Raw genomic sequence first — 16,932 nt, forward strand, 5'->3', positions numbered from 1 at the left:
GGAGGGAAGAGGAGCAGCAGAAGAGAAAAAGGAGGAAGAGGAGGTGGCAAAAGAGGAGGAGAAGGAAGAGAAGGAGAGGATTGCTGACCGGGTCGAGGCGAGCTCGATCGCGCGTCGCACGAGGACTGTTGCACGGTCTCAGCCGATGTCGATCGCGCCGTAGGTCTCTCTGGCTCGAGCGAACTGAAGCGAGAACCGGCGAGTAGAGAGCGAGAGGGGAGCATTTACCCGCCACCGTGACGCGGTCGGACGCGCAAGGATACAGCTCCACGAAGAGGAGAAGAGAGAAGAGCGCCTCCTCCACCGCTGACTTAGGCCTGTCTGGGTGCGCGAAGCGGCGACCGATCGGGAGGACGGGCCAACCGGGCCGTCTGTCTGGCCCTTCGACACGCGCTGCGTCGACAGGCTGGCCGACCAGCCACCGCATCGTTTTCCAACCACACGACACGACATCTCTTAACTACACACCAGAGAACTCGGAATCCGAGCACAAGTGTGTACCGTACGAACGAGACGTTCGAATAGCCGGATCAGAGAGTATCGGCTATTTCGCGGGCTGCCGGCCTATTCGCAACTCTCCACCGACGTAAACAGGTAAACGAGGGGGAAAACGAAGAAGGAAGAACGAAAGGGACAAGGAGGAGGAGGAGGAGGAGAAGAGTCGGGCACAATGCGGCCTAGGGCCGCGGCGACGTCAACCAATGCAGCCCGCGGGTTACGTCCGTTCCCGGTTGTCCTGCGAGTCACCTGCGTCCTTGCCCTACTGGTCGTCACGTGGATACCGGTCACCGAGGCTGTGGTGAGTGAGTCCTTGAAATATCCCAGTTACGTACCGTTCGCTCGTAGACAAAGGGCTTCTCCACAGATATTCTGTCTAGCTTCTAGGATTTTTACACGAATCGCGTATCTTCTAACGAAACAGTGTTCCATTCTCGCTTCGCTGGTTTAAGCAGTGCTGCACTTTGTTCTACCGTCATCGTTTAACATCGTCGCGCGCGTTCATTGTCGTAGCTTAGAAAGAGAAAGAGAGAAGAGTGGAATTAACGTTCATTCCGCTAAAGTGTCATTTATCCAGTGATGTTACCGGTCGTACGTACCTTCGTATTCGGTTCTTTCGATAGCCATTTTTATTTGCAATAAAACGCCCGATTCGAGTAATCATTCGCTATTCGCTAATATCGATCGAGAATGAACGAACTCTCATTACGACCTGTAGTATTGATCGACCGAACTACCGGTTCGTTTAGCACGATTGCGCAAGAAATCGCTGTACCAAAGGAGGAAGATACAGACGGAAGAGAGGGACAGACAGACAGACAGACAGACAGACAGACAGACAGACAGAGAGAGAAACAGAGAAAAGAAGGAGAAATGTATTTCGCAGAGTTATCGCGAATTTTCACCATTCGAAACGGGGCTGATCGAAGTTGGCACGCGAGAAATTCTCCGAAGCAAGTTGCCGGCCTCATTTCCGGTAGGCCGCTGTTATCGCGTAGTATCTGAATACGTGATGCCACGAGACCTTTCTTTCGCGCCACGAGACCTAGAAAGTCGATAATAATTGAACGCTGTATCGTACGTGGGTACGTTTTATGAACGTAGGTGAGGACAATTTAACGCAAGACGACGTAACGTCGCTCCATACTTTTAGGAACGTAAATGCGAACGACGATTCCGCGGCACATGCGCGTGAGAATGTCGGCTATGCGTTGATCTACCATCGATCTCTATCGATTGCGTGGCAAATATGACTCTACTCCAGAAATTCAGCACGCCTCATTTATCATTCGCACAAAACAGTTTTCGCGATGATAAACTTAATTTTATAATATCGCACATTTTACGTAATAGTCGAGCTTCCAATTCTGAATCAACTATTCGATTTATCGCATTATCGCTTTCTTCTCAAGTATCTTCTCTCTTGGCTTTGATGCCAAGTTAATTGACATTATCCATATCGAAGATTTTACAAACAAAACTCACCTCCTAGTAATTTCTTTGTAATAAAATGATTTATTCTATTTAGTACGTCATTATCTTTTCAAATTTTTTTCCTTCCTCGTATTTATACAACTAACATTGAGTTATTAGGTATAGAAAATGATATGATGTTAGAGTTTTTGAGATTATTAAGGATCATCTATTTTTCAAAACAACAGGATACGTATACGTACGAGAATGTGATGTTGGCGTTTGATCATTTTTAAAATTACCTTCCAAAGTAATACTTACTTGTATCTTGCTTAGCATTTAATCTTAATTACATTTACTTAATATCTTACCTTATATTTACTTTATTTAGATCTAACTTTATATCACGGCTAATCTCTATAGTTAGAAATTTATTCATTTATAAACAGGTACGGAAGAACTTTAGAATATATTACCGAATACAAACAAAAATCAGTAGACTGCTTGGAATAATATTTTGATTGCATTGGTACGTGTTAATATTTTACATAAGCACGATGTTCTGATCAAATAAACCAGAAAACGTCTGAATTTCATTATGTATGCCGACTAGTGAGATAGTTGACTGTGTAATTAATTCCTACAATGCTCTAGAAATATGGGTCGTATCATCTCCGTATGTGGATTTAGTTCAAATTGTTTGCGGAGAATTTAATCAGTTTATTAGCACTTCTGTGAAATCATTCCTGTAGTCCAAGAATATCGATTAGATTAGATTAGATTTCTGCGACCTACTTGATGCAAGAATATTCAACTTTTCCGCGAAATTTTTTCCTCGTTTATTTTCGTAAAAAAAAAAAGCGTTTAGAAAAGTATACTACACATAAAATATACTCTAACATTCAAATTCAGTATTTTCATTCGTCAAAGTCATCAATTTTCAACACGATACTAGGAACTGTATGGATCGAAGTGTGCAACATCAATTTATCTTATAGTCGTGATTCGATCAATATGATTTTTTTTTTTTTTTTACGGAAGAAATCAACAGAAAATTGAAGAAAAAAGAAATTCGAAAATAATAATATTCCGAAATTGCAAAAAGGGACGAAGAAATAACTTTTATTCAGTTTCTTCGATAATTGCATCTTTTTTAATAATGATATATTGAGTAATTATAGTACCCCATTTTATATAATTATATTTCAAGAAATTACAGAATTCCAGAAAGCATCTTATATCATTTCCCCCAGTTCTTGAAATCGTATTATACTAAACATAAGGGAAAAAAGTAGATATTCGGTATTTCGAGGATGTATGTATAATTATATACATACACATAAACCGCACAAACTGCCTCTCTCGGCAACTTGAGTTTACGTGTGGCTCGTGTGTGATGTCACAAACCGTTAAAAGCGTTTATCTTGAGAGCAGAGGTTATGAATAATGTATACGAGGATATTTTTACAATTATACAGACAGTTACGCAACGGTGTAATCCTGTTATGTAACCAATTCGCGTCTTGCGTGTGATAAATATTGGGTAATATTCATTGATTGCTTCTCTTATTTGAACTTCTCATTCATTGACTAAACGATAGTGAATTAACTTGCGACATTAGAGCGGTGCAAATACATTTTACAATGTTGATTATCATCGTTTCCAAAATTATGCTGCGCGTAAAACTAAGTTCTCTGTTAGGTATAAATGCAAATTTTTAAACAAGAAGAAATGTTTACCTGAAAGTAACTTTGTAAACTTTACAGCTTTTCATTCAGTATATAATTAGTTTGTCGATTTTTTAAAGGAAATCTAATTTTTCCATTAGCACATTCCCAATATGATTAAATTTGTTAATCACAGGCAAAGAAGAAAATATCAATATATTTTAAATACAACGAAAATATTCGACAAATTATAAATCTTACGGAGAGTAATAGAAATTCAAAGGTAATTGTACCCCTTTTATATATAGCCGTCACGTCAGGGCACAGCCCTCTAGCAAATAGCACTGTGTATAACACATGTGTTAAATCCAGTTATTAAAAGCACAAGTACCAGTGACGTCAGTACCGATGCTGATGGCTAACCATTACAAACAATCGAATTTGAAAGCAGAACAGCTTCTGTTCTCAACTACGTATATGACGAAAAAGCTTGTTAAAAGTATCATTTTTTTTTTTTTTTTTTTTTTTTTCATTTTTTAGGTTGATGATATCACTTTGCTGCCGTTTCCGGTCTATTTGTAATTACAACACTTGTGCAGCTGCACTTGTGCCACTCTCAAGTTCTTTAATTATCTCATATTTAGTTTCTATAATTAGCACTGCGTGCTTCCGTGCTGACCACACTATGATATTGTACGCAGCATTGCATTATTAGATTCATCCTAAATTATGTGTATGCACATCGCTACAGCGTATTGTATTACAATGAAATGAATATGGATCGCTCCATCCCGTGCAGCTTTATAGAAGAGAAGATATTTGGGGACTAAATTGCATATCGTATTACGCTATACAATATTTTACTAGAATTAATCTATTAAATAAGGAAAATTAATTTCTCATTCGTTGGATAGTTAATATTAACAGAGATTATACCTGCAATTGCTAAATACCAACAATTTCATATTATTTTCTACGATTCTATTATCCTTTTGTTAACATTTATTATATATTCTTTTTTTACTTTCCAAGCATTTAATTACCTCAAATTTTAAAGAAGCTTCCATAGCAGACATAGCGTGGAAGCGAAAGAAGAAAATATCTTATTCAGAAAGAAGGATGAAAGTCTGCGAATAATTCCGCAGACGTGGTTGTTCTGATATCAGTTGTATCTTCCTCTATCTCGTTGAAATCACCCGGTGAACAAGCGTGTAGGCGATTTCGACGCCTGAACGGAGTGCACATCCTTTACGGGGCATAAAAGAAAATATGTCGACGTGTAGGGTGGCGACATATACGACAATAACGGGGATGAGAATGAAATAAACGTTAGGTCAAAAGGTTTATGCACCTTTTTTGCTCCTTCTAGGTTGCCGACAGTGGCCCGTTATGCTGGCAAGTCATTCAGTATCGTGAGAAATCGTTCGATAGGGTCGGTTAGGTCTCGTATTTCTTCTTTCATCTTTAGACTGTTACTGATCGATGTGACAATGAAAATGTATAAATCTGTCTTCTAGTTGTTGTGTTGTGCGTTTAGACCGGGAAACGTTCGAAGAATAGCCAGTTTTTGAGAAGAAGGCAACAAATAAGGATGACGAGGGATATCCTTTTACTATTTTATCATTTGTTATTTGTTATTCTGCTATTCCGCCAAACTGAACGAAATGGTTCTTACTATTATACGTACTTATATCATCATTTATTTACATCATATACTTGAATCACTTAATGGCAGTAATAAAATAAATGAAATAGACAAAAAATCTCTCAATGGGAATTTGCTATTCTTAGAGCAAAGATTACGTCATAAGTATTTTAACTTAAGCAAAGTTTTTAATAGAGACGTTAAAAAATATCGGCAGCGTTTGATTGCACGTGCTGCAACGATCACAGGTTATTCCAAAAGTCCACGGTGAAACTGTAATACAAGGCTGTGTTACCTTGACTAATCGAGAAAGCTTGCATCCGAGACACGCGATACAGCTCTGGTTAAACACTCGTTCACGTGGGCCGTTATTACTAAATTATGCGTGAAAGAGAGACACTTCGTCATTGCTACCTTACACGAAATACCAACAAATAATTCATTCTAGCCGCTCGAATTATATTAATATCACATTTAACATTCTAGTTAAATTAATAGACTCGTAAATGCTACTTCTCGCTGTAAATGCTTTTACGATACCATTTTATGGTTCTCGGATCTTTTCTTTCTAACAATAGACGATTTTACTAGGTTTTATTATTAGAAAGAACAGAATATTTTTAACATTTACATTCATCGTTATGTTATGGTTGAATTAACGTTATAAAATTTAAAATAAATTACACATCTTTTACAGATGATCGATCTGCTTCAAATTATATCGAAAATTAACCAATTACTTTTATGAATTACATATCCGGTCTTGATTATTTCGTTAATTTTTCATATAAAAATAATTGAAATTGTCGAACAATATATAAATCGAACAATATATTGAACAGAAAACGGTCATTTCCTCTAGACGAGCAATATTATGAAATAATTCACAACTTCGTTCACGATATCTGTATTTCTGTTGCTCTGTAGGAAGAGTCTGCCTCTGATAACGATAAACTTTTCCTGTTGTTGTCGCGTGGAGACAATCACCACGCGAGGATGCGCAACTCATTTGGTCTTCCTCGTCGCGTAGAGCAACCCTGTTCATGACAAGATAAAAATTTGCATACCATTGCATTCACATACACAGGAAAAACCTGCTGATTCATCTTAATTAAGTTAAAAAGATTTATCGTGTCGTTTTTTACTTAGAAATTTTGATAGCGTATCCTGATTCTTTCATAACTGCTGTTATTAATTATGTATGTATCTTAATAATTTTATAAAAGTTTTATAAGAATAGATAAAATGGCTAAGTAAACGATATAGAAATATTTTTCCTCCGAGTTATAATTCTTCGCTGAGAGTGCAAATGATTATTAACTCCGAACAGAGATACTTTGAAAATATCAAAGCTATTTCTTCTAAAATTCAATAATATATTTGACTAAAACTTTATAAATAAATTTATTCGTCGTTTCTGTTGACAATAAAAGTAAAATTATAGCTTACTTTTTAACCGATATTATACCGCTCTCGATTAATTTGACCAACGAATAATAATAACTGATAGAGACCGAATTTTAAGCAGGACCACGTTATTCATTGAAAAACACAACACATGGTATCGACCAAAGTAGTTATAAAGAGAAATTTCGACATGTGAAATTTATATCGACAATTGAACTATATTCTAAACGTGAGCTGAATCCACGCAGGCGATCTTCCTAGAATATTTACGTTCTCTTGTCAGAAACACTTTCCTGCCACGGTTTTTCTGAATTATACTCTCACCTGCATTTCACGACGCTAAATACGTAAGCTTGTCCCACCCACGTGAACGAGAGGGAAGTCGAATAAAAATAGGGAAGAGATGTCCTGTCCAACGATGCTTTAGTTACGAGGAACGTGATACTTTCACCGTCTACAAACTTAGAAATATCGTTCTATTCGATGTCGAAGCTAGTTTCCTCATCCTCTTCTTCCAAAAAGAATCTACTGTTCGTACGGTTAGAGTTCTCTTGCACAATTGAAATATACAAGGACCGGCCGAATAGCCGCATTTGCATTGTTCTTATTAACGTGGTTTATTGAAATTTATTTAGTAAACTAACAGAAAATGTTTAGATAATTCGCTATATCTAACAGGAATAACAATTTAAACGAAGAACCGTACATTTAAGGTTTCAATGATACAACAAATAGTTTTTAATTTCATTCATTGACTTAAACGAACAAATTACGTTTCATCTTCTTAATAAGAAGCGTAATCGTTGATATTAGTAAAAATTTTGGTCGAACATCCTTCGAATTCGCTTCCTAAATTACATCTGCGATAATGACAATGTCCTTCGCAACGTGGAAACCTCTTAATGGTAGAACCTGCGAATACATTAACAGTGTCGGTCACAATAAAACGCGTTACGCGAATGACATCACCTTCTAGAACTGTTGTATGCAAATACGTCATTGACCACCATTAACCCCGTTATGTTTATATTTCGTGCCGGCTAATTCTTTTCATTGTACAGTAGGCACGCAAACAGTTCTAGCGAGAAGATGGAACGATGCAAATTCATTACGCTCGAGATTAATCACGACGCTCGCACTTGTCGAATAATTATAGCAGTCTCTATACGTCATGGGCAAAGCCTTATCGTCGGTTATCAATATTGTAATGTTGATTGTTACGATAACTTCGTTGGAATAAAATTGTGACAACGATTAATGACAAAAAGAAATGACAAAATTACGTGAAATTTGTGTGTAAAAGATTGCAATCACGAAATGGAGATATTTTCTAGAATCGAAGTTAACGCATTACGAAAGATAAAGAATGTAATTGGTGGTGATCAATCGATCGCGCGTGTAATAAGCAATTTCAAAGCGTGACGTCATACAAATATTTGTTCAGTCACCGCACAATACGATACATCTATTTACGGTATGTCGGATTAACATATTACAAATTTGAGAAAAGTGCGGTTACACGTAATGGAATCGAGTACCGCGCGATACAACGTTAATCAGGTTGCACGTCACTGGGCCGTCATCGCTAATTCATGTGTCAGTTATTTAGAAATAAGCAACGCCTGCCAGTGACATCACGATCTGATCTCATTCGTTGCAAATGCACCGACTACATCCAGTATAATTTTGCTGCAGAAAATATTTATTCGCGTCAGATTGCTTTTTAATTTATACGCGAACGTTCCCGATATACGTTGGAATTATTGGAATTGAAATTAAAGTTATTAGAATTAGATTTAGAATTTTTGAAGCTATCGAAGTACATCAAAACTATGTAATTGTTAATAAAGATACAGCGTTTGACATTGGACGAGTAAAGAATTAATCGATCGATTAATTTCGCCGATTGAAAAAACATTAATCGCAAGAAATCGTGTTTGGTTTAATCGATCGATGAAATTAAGCGCAGAAAGTTCACCAGCGATTCGATCGTTCAGCGGCTTAGTGGATTAGTCAGTCGGTAATTATAGATATTGATCGTTAATCATCAATCGCTGATCAAAACGTCAAGCATCTCAATTTAATCGAGATTTAATTGATTCCTGAAGCTCTATCTAATAATATTGAAAATTGATCGATGCTAAATTTAAGACCAGTTTCAAACATTAATGTTTCGACGTTCTCGTTATGTAATGCTTAATATCAGCCTATGTTTAACTATTTGTATTATTTAATCAGGTATCTGAGCTGGAGCTCGATCAAGCGTTGTTTATAGTATATCGTTTATCTAAAATCGTTATGAGCCGTGATTGATGTGGTTTATGCCGCGAGACGGATCAGCAATTGTCAGTTGACCATTAAAGCGCTGCACGATATTAGTTTCAATGCGTGAAGGCTGTTACGCGTGACATCACGGTCTAAAATTATTTATTAACAAATGCGTCGTTTTTACCGTTACCTCATATCTTTAGTTACTTAATTGTTACTTATTCGAGGCCATTTCCAGTGATATCGCTCGCGTCACACCACGAGTGATAATCTTTTGCTTGTTTACCCGATAATAAACCATTCAGCTTTCTGGAAAAATATAATTTAATTTCAACGAACAAAAATGAAGAATTTTCAGAAATTTACAAATCCATCGAACAGTTTAACAAGAATTACATAAACGGATAATATATTCTTTATAAATATATTTTTTTTTAATAAAATCGTTTATTTACAATAATTTCTTGATCAATTTCATTTTTATGTAACGCTGTTGTTATAAGAATTTAACTGAACGATATTTCGGATGATTTATTTTCTACAAAAAAAAATATATATATCGCAAAAATTTGTCTATCTCGAAAGTTGGTCCATGAAAGTTTGGAAATTGGGAAGCCTTAGTATAGTCTATATAATAAAATTCGATCGATCCTCTACATGATCATTCCAAAGAGTAACACAGTTCACATTCAGATAAGTTAACTCGATCAGCAGGATTTTAATAAATCGGACACTAATCAAAAGTTCCAACGAATAGAGTTCAGATAAAGAAGTTCTACTGTACAGTATAGTTGTACAAATATCATCAACGTCGATAGCGTTATACACAGATCACGAACCACGCTGGGTCCACGATATCAATTCTCCTAAGCTATCAGTAACATCCGGCGGAAAGTTATTTATTATAAACGTGAATGAAACAGTTCAGCGTGACAATCGGAGATAACACAAGTAGAAACTCGTCAAAGGAGAATAAGCGGTCTGTTTATGGCTATATCGCGATAACCCGCCGTATTCCTTGCGAGCGCACGAGCGCTCGTACCACCCTCTCGGCCCGCCAAACCTTGCACCATTCGCCTGTCTGTGTGTTTCTCGGTAAACCAACAACAAAAAAAAAAAAAAGAAGAAAAAAGAGCACCAAAATTAATGAACCGCGTTGCGAGTTTATCGCCACGAGCCGTTGGTCGGCTGAGATCATCGTGAACGCGAGCATCGTAAATCGAATATGGTGTGGCGACTCTCGGCGTTTCATGGAAATCGACGATACCGAGAAAGGCTAATAATAGCGGCGATGCCACAACGCCAATAATTTCGAGGGATGAAATCGATGAAACGACCCGACGCGACGCGACGCGACGTTTGCCGAGATTCGACGGTATTGCCAGTCGTCGAATATGGTCGATCGATGAACTTCCTTTCGCGATAGTTTGCGCGAAAGTAATGGTGGTAGATAGAGATTGACGTCGAATGGATTGAAAAACGGGCGAATTAATTTCATAATTGTATTAAGCGTAGCGGATAGATCTGTCGTATTTTCGAGACGCGTTTATCTCGTAGGCTTCGATTTAATTACTCGAAATAAACTCTGCCGCGGGCAGCATCGAATTTGGCGGATTTCACGAATCGGACACGAATGGAGACATTTATCAGATTGGTAAATTACATCAGGCGCGAGTAACGGTGTCACGAGCGTTACCAGAACGTCGTTTAATCTATGTGGGACGTTTAAGGGTGGACGCAATCTATCTCTTACGAAACGTGGTAACCTCGATACACATTATCTGAAGAAACTCTGGAGTTCAAGGGGTCTCTCGAATACCATTTCGTCTTCTCTCTTTCTCGCGTAGGATCGCATGGTCGTCGAGGAATCGTAACTCTATACATACGATTTTCGTATCACGTTCCCGTTGCGATCGTTGGAATTTTAAGGCGTTGTTTCGGCCGGAGAAAATAGAACAACGAGGCTGGTTGCCAGTCGAGTCCAAACGAGCCTACGTATACAGCGACGAGTCTTTCTTGGTAAAAAATCGCGAGGCGGTTGATTAATCCACGCTAAAAGACCTGTTCTCGATAGATTTTCAGGTGAAAAGGTCTGATCGTTCGATTCGAATTCAGATTGTTTTAATTTAAATTAAACTTCGTTGTTGATCGAATAATATTATGCGAAGACTAAAGAACATGATGTACAATTGCTAAAAACAATATTTACGCGCTTCCTTGATTTTCAATGAAAATTATCATTATTTAGCTACAAACTAATTTGTCATTTAGCTACCAGATTAAATAATCTTTCTCTTTTCCTTTGTGTTTGAATAAACGTTTTCACGACTATCTCCCAAAGACTTTCTGATTCTATCGTGTCGATCGTTATCAACCTGCAACAGAAATACAAATTTCCCCGCATGCGTGAAAAATCATAAATAGTAAGGACAATCGATAAACTTTCGTCATATGAATTTCATTTACATCGATCATTTATCTGCCAGTGAACGAAATAACGATTTAGATAAATGGAATTCTAGTACCGTGCAAAGAAAACGGAATGTTCGAAACCCTACGTGATTATCGTCGAAAAGCGCAAAAACCAAGCTGCAGCAAGCACACCCATCGAAATCGTACAAGTCGACCAATACGTTCGGCTGACAGGCATGACAAACATCGACAGCGCTTTTCGTTAGACGCGCTCAAACGAAAAATAAGCTGGAAACGTGGTAGGAAGCGGCGACCGATTAGGCACGTGACAAAAGGGATCCAACGATCGGCGTTCGGTAGGCCGCTTTCATTGGATCGATCCCCAAAAATAGGGCGCGTACCGACCGCATATCCGTTTCTATTTCCGCGCGTATCCAGCCGAGATGCGCTCTCGATGTATGTATATAACCTGGATATTTTTTCCCGCTCACATGTCGCCGATAAATAAAAGACAGTAGGGAAGCCATGGTTCTCGCTGCTCTCGCATTACACTGCACACGAAATTATGGAGCTGAGACGCGACAAAAACTCGCGTGTCGTTTCCTTCGTTAATATGCCACCGCTGTGACACGATTATACGACGATTCGTGCGTGTTTAGCGAATTTTACAATCGCGATTTTTTTACGTTTATGTATTGATTTGAAGAAACTGGACAACGGGTAGAGTAGATGGTCTGAATAACGGAATAACGCTGTCAAGTAAGACGAAAGTTATACGAAGTTATACTTGCTGATTCTTTCTGTGTTTTTCCGATTCTTGTCCTCCTTATCTTGTTCTCTTCGAAAGAGAAAAAACAAAGTGGCAATAATCTATATAATAGCAAATATCTTTATTACATGGAATAATAAACAGTGAGAAGCGATGATTAGATCTATATCGAACGATGCAAGATGTTTCAAGTGTTCCTTAAATCTTGTCTTCCTTCGTGTTATTTGTTTGTTCGAAAGAGAGACAGAGACAGAGAGAGGATACATAAAAATATGTATATTGATAGATCCAGATTAGGTTTATGTTGAACAATATAGGGCGCCTCAGGTTTTTCTATTACCAAGGTCTTAACGTGTGTAAAACAGAACGATACGATAAAACCGGAACGATATTAAAGTTTGTTTGTATTCTAAATATTTAGTTGTATAACCGTTTATGAAAAAAATGATAAAAAAACACTTGACCAAGTTTGTGCGAAAAGCCACGAGCATGCAGCTTGTATATCTCTTAAGGCTACATTGAATTATTGACCTTAATCACTTGCTGACGCGTTAAGTAACACGTTATCGCTTGGAACTTCCGTTTTCACCTCGACACGCGATCTTCCAGCTTTTATTCTCTACTCGGACAAGACCCATTACGTACAACTTTTTCATCAATTACGTTCAAAAATCTCAGGCCGTAAAGGCTGAATTTTTGGCACTACGCCTAACAGATTCGACAAATACTAAAATATTGAAGTAGCTGAAACTTTAAATTGTTCGAAAATCTAAATTTCTCGTGCATGTGGTTACGTAATTATTACATGCAATTTAATCACAAGTCTCGATTTATCATATCGTAAAATCCAATTAAAATCTTAACCTCTTGAAGCATCTTAACATATGTATATGTGTAAGTTCCATTTTTCTTTAATTCGAGACATGCGATCAATGTTACGCAAGTATGTTAATTTTAACTATTACTCAATAATTACGCGCATATAAATACATAATTTCTCACAGAAAAATAGCAAATAATTATCGCTTCGTAGCCTTAATATATACGTCCCGTGAAAATATTAATCATCAACTCTCGAGTACAAAAGAATTATTTTACGTGAGTTAAAATATCGCAAGCAAGAACTACGATACATCGTAATATAAATTTTGATACTTTCGATCTTCCTCTTTTCTCGACTCTTAATTCACAATTAGTTTAAATACAAGATAACAACGAATAAACCATCAATTTAGTTATTCTTGACCGAGTAATTTCGTTTCATTCAAATGCCATAAAATAGACATGCTGATGATCATTTATCGTCTTAAATCGATAGTCGGACACAACCAATGCCGACAAAGAGCAATCAAGAATGGGGCGTTGTGTCAATGATAGTAATGAAAGAATGCAGGAAATTGAGTAATACAATGAATACTTGTGTTCCGTGAATCGAATGTTAGAAAAAGACTCGCAAGGCGAAGACGCTACAATTGGCGCCAATGTTGTTCTTACACGGTCAGAGTCGCTACAAACACAAGGCATAAACTTGACATTCGACCCTTGTGCTACAAACGCATAACGCACCACAACTGATTAGAAGTGCATCAAAACGTTTAAGATTACACGGGAGTTCAATGCTAACAATAAGTACTTCAAGAAACAAAAGATGCAGTATGACATATTATACGAAGTATCTTCGGGAAGATCTGTCGTTAATTTCAGACTTGTAACGCTGAATTGTAATATGAGAAAATTTTGTAAATGTTAAAAAATGCAATTTTTACGAATATCATTAAAAGTATACGTACTCCAATGCATATTTACGATGAAAAGTAATACATGAATTTCCAATTTAATTTCCAATATTCAAATTTATATCGATTAGCGAATATCTTTATTACATGAAATAAATTAATTTACTAATTAATTATGAAATAACATTCTCTTGTGTTTTAATTATCGCAGGTAATCATTTTAATATCGACTTTTACATTGTTTATATACTCTGAAGTTCCGCGTGTTTCATCTTTTTACACTCTCAATAAAAATTATTTGTTTTTAATAGTGGAAAAGATACATTTTTCTGCGTTTAATCATTTTTTTTAGGATGAGTGGACACAGCATAAAAAACTTTTCTACATCAGATATATCATTATTTCTATTAGCATATCGAGTCTGTTAATTTCAAAGATCGTAAATCGTAAATTGACACAATTTTACAATGCTTGGTGATTCATATCTGAGATATTTTATCGTGTATCATCGATTATCGGTCACATTTTTTTTATTCTTTCACATAATAAACTACAAATAACAATATCATCGTTATAAGAATAGCGTAATTTGTACGCATGTAGTATAAAAGTTTCAATTGTGTGCGTTTAAAGTGAATGCATGTACGCGATAGATTATCTAATAATAAATGAAGTTTTCGCTATGTAATTTTAGTCGAAGTGACCATTTTTCAAAGTAACTTTTAACAGCGAATCTGTTATTACGTTATGTCAAAGTTCATTTATACGTTATTTATGAATAATTCAAGAAAAAATGATTAAACATCAACAAGAACCAAGAAAAGTGTCATACGTCTAATAACATAATGTTATATTTTCGAACACGTAACTCATGTAATATCTGGAATTTTCAAAGCATACATTACGATAAAACATAAAAATATATTATTATAAGTAAAAATAGGCTAACAGGCTGGCACAAAACACTTCATACCATGACAGTACTCGTATTTTTTCTTCTACGTATCGTGTAAAAAGGTTTTATAAGACAACCGGTGTGTTGTTTTCAACGATTTAAACAGTTGTAATGGCTACTTAAAACGTTTTAAATCACTCCCATATAACATCATTAATTTCTCAATTTTTCTACGAACCTTTACGCGTCCCGATCTTATTGAGTTTTCAAATTGCAATGGAAAGGTGCTTATGTAATCCCCATTACTCAACAAACTTGCGAAACGAGCACCTTGCTACATATACAAATCTATATAAAACATGAAATATTGCTGCGAAACAAAAAAGCTCGCGCGTACATGTAGCTGGAAGAAGGACATGAAAGATTAAAGGGTTGCCGCGATTTTTACGTAATTACTTCCTTCTCGCGATAAAAGGCAAACGAAATAAAAGGAAAAAGTGATAGAGGGGAGAATAAAAAAAATGTCGAACGCGGTGCTAAATAATAACGTTCGTGTGTATCGATAGTGAGATCGACGCCCGAAGCTCGTATTTACCGCACGATTACCGGTCGATTCGGCTTCGTACACGGACACGTATCGATGGGTGAAGAAGGCGGCGATTCACATGTGTCGTACGCACACGTGGATTCTTTTATGGGGGTCAGCATTTCTGCCGGCAGACATGGCGTTCAGGTTCAGACGAGTCAGACACTCGGCTCGTTTATAGCGATACACCGGCCCCTGTTGAACAAGTGTTGGGGAGAACCGACCTTTTCCGACCTATTAGGGATTTGAATAAAGCCATTTATGGGGTTTTAACTCTTCCTCTCCTCGCTTTCTAACATCCTACGTCCTACGTTATACCAGAATCCATTGACTCTATTGTCTGGCGGATTTATCGAGATTTAATTTATCAAGAGTGGTACTTTTTAACTTCATCGAAGTTATCAAAGAAACAACGTCTTATTCCAATCGACCGACTCTGTACTCCGGGAGATTTATCTAAATTTAACATACGTTGCGACGAATCACTATTATTATTTAATTTACATGAACGATTTCAAAGTTTGAATTAAGAGATGAAAGAAAATCTTGTCTCCCCTAACCAAAATTCTCTTCTCCTCTACGTTTATAAACTCGAAGAAATTTCAAACTACTCTTTCGCTAATTGTTCGGGAACTCTAAACGCATCACCTATATAATTATAGTAGTACCGCAACTTTGAACTATGACTTTGCTGTCGCGTTGTCGCTCTCATTGTACGTGCTTGAAACTCGGTTAATGAAAATTAATACCCAAAGTATGCGGAAATTAGCTTCAAGATGCAAATTTTCTCCAATTCAGCAGTACAACTCTGAAATTAGTAAACATAAGATCATTCCATTACCGAGGACATGTGACGACGAAGAGAAATACGCGCAAGGCGCGAGTCAAAGTTTCCTTTGAAATTCTATTTAAATTAAAAGAAAAACATGACTCTCTATTTAATTGTTCCATAAAATAGAAATGTCGACTTAAAAATTTAAACAGCTGCATCATAGATAAAGATTGATTACGATATTGATTTTAAATATAGCTACGTAAAATCCTCTATTATAGAAATATGTACATATGTAATTAAAAAAAAGTAATTAACCCGTCGTCAAACGATTCACCACTAATTAACTATTGGCAACGTCTTAACGATATCGAACTGAGAAGAAACCAAGAATCGGTAGAGAATGGAAACAAGCGGCCGTCGAAGGGTGGAATCAAAAGGCGCGGGATTAGAAAAAACGGCGAAGAAAGGAAAGGAGAAGCAAAGGAATGCGAAACGAGTTCCGATATTTTATACGAGCCCTCTGATCAATTTTTTCATGCTTCGTTTTAGACCGAAGAAAACAAGTCGCAAAAAGGGGAGCGAAAGACGTTATAGAGCAGTTCTTAAAAATCAAAAAAGAGAGGAGAGAAAGAAAAGGAAGAGGAGGTAGGGAAAAGAGGACGTAGGAAAAGAATTTAAAGGGTAATTCCCGTTGTCCTGGACATGCGGTGAGTTTGCATAACGACGGCGGCGTGTCGTGTTAGTTGTTCCCTCGATGCTTATCCACTTACGAAGCTCCGTATCGTACGCACTTCTTGACCACGGATTTTTAGTAAATTTCCTTTTTCATACAAAGAAGCGACCGCACAGAGGTCGGAACT

The 16,932-nt window shown here is 37.0% G+C and overlaps 1 protein-coding gene across 1 annotated transcript in view; it reads left to right on the forward strand.

Annotated features, from left to right (window-relative positions):
- The first annotated feature begins 148 nt into the window (after positions 1-148).
- The window catches only part of LOC139995856 (uncharacterized), a 55,715-nt gene continuing 38,931 nt past the window's right edge, over positions 149-16,932 (forward strand). The window contains exon 1 of the mRNA XM_072019742.1: positions 149-799. Within this exon, the coding sequence (XP_071875843.1) occupies positions 671-799 (129 nt within the window). The 5' untranslated portion in view covers positions 149-670. The remainder of the gene's footprint in view (positions 800-16,932) is intronic.

This window comes from Bombus fervidus, chromosome 16 (assembly GCF_041682495.2).
Source record: "Bombus fervidus isolate BK054 chromosome 16, iyBomFerv1, whole genome shotgun sequence".
Taxonomy (NCBI): domain Eukaryota; kingdom Metazoa; phylum Arthropoda; class Insecta; order Hymenoptera; family Apidae; genus Bombus; species Bombus fervidus.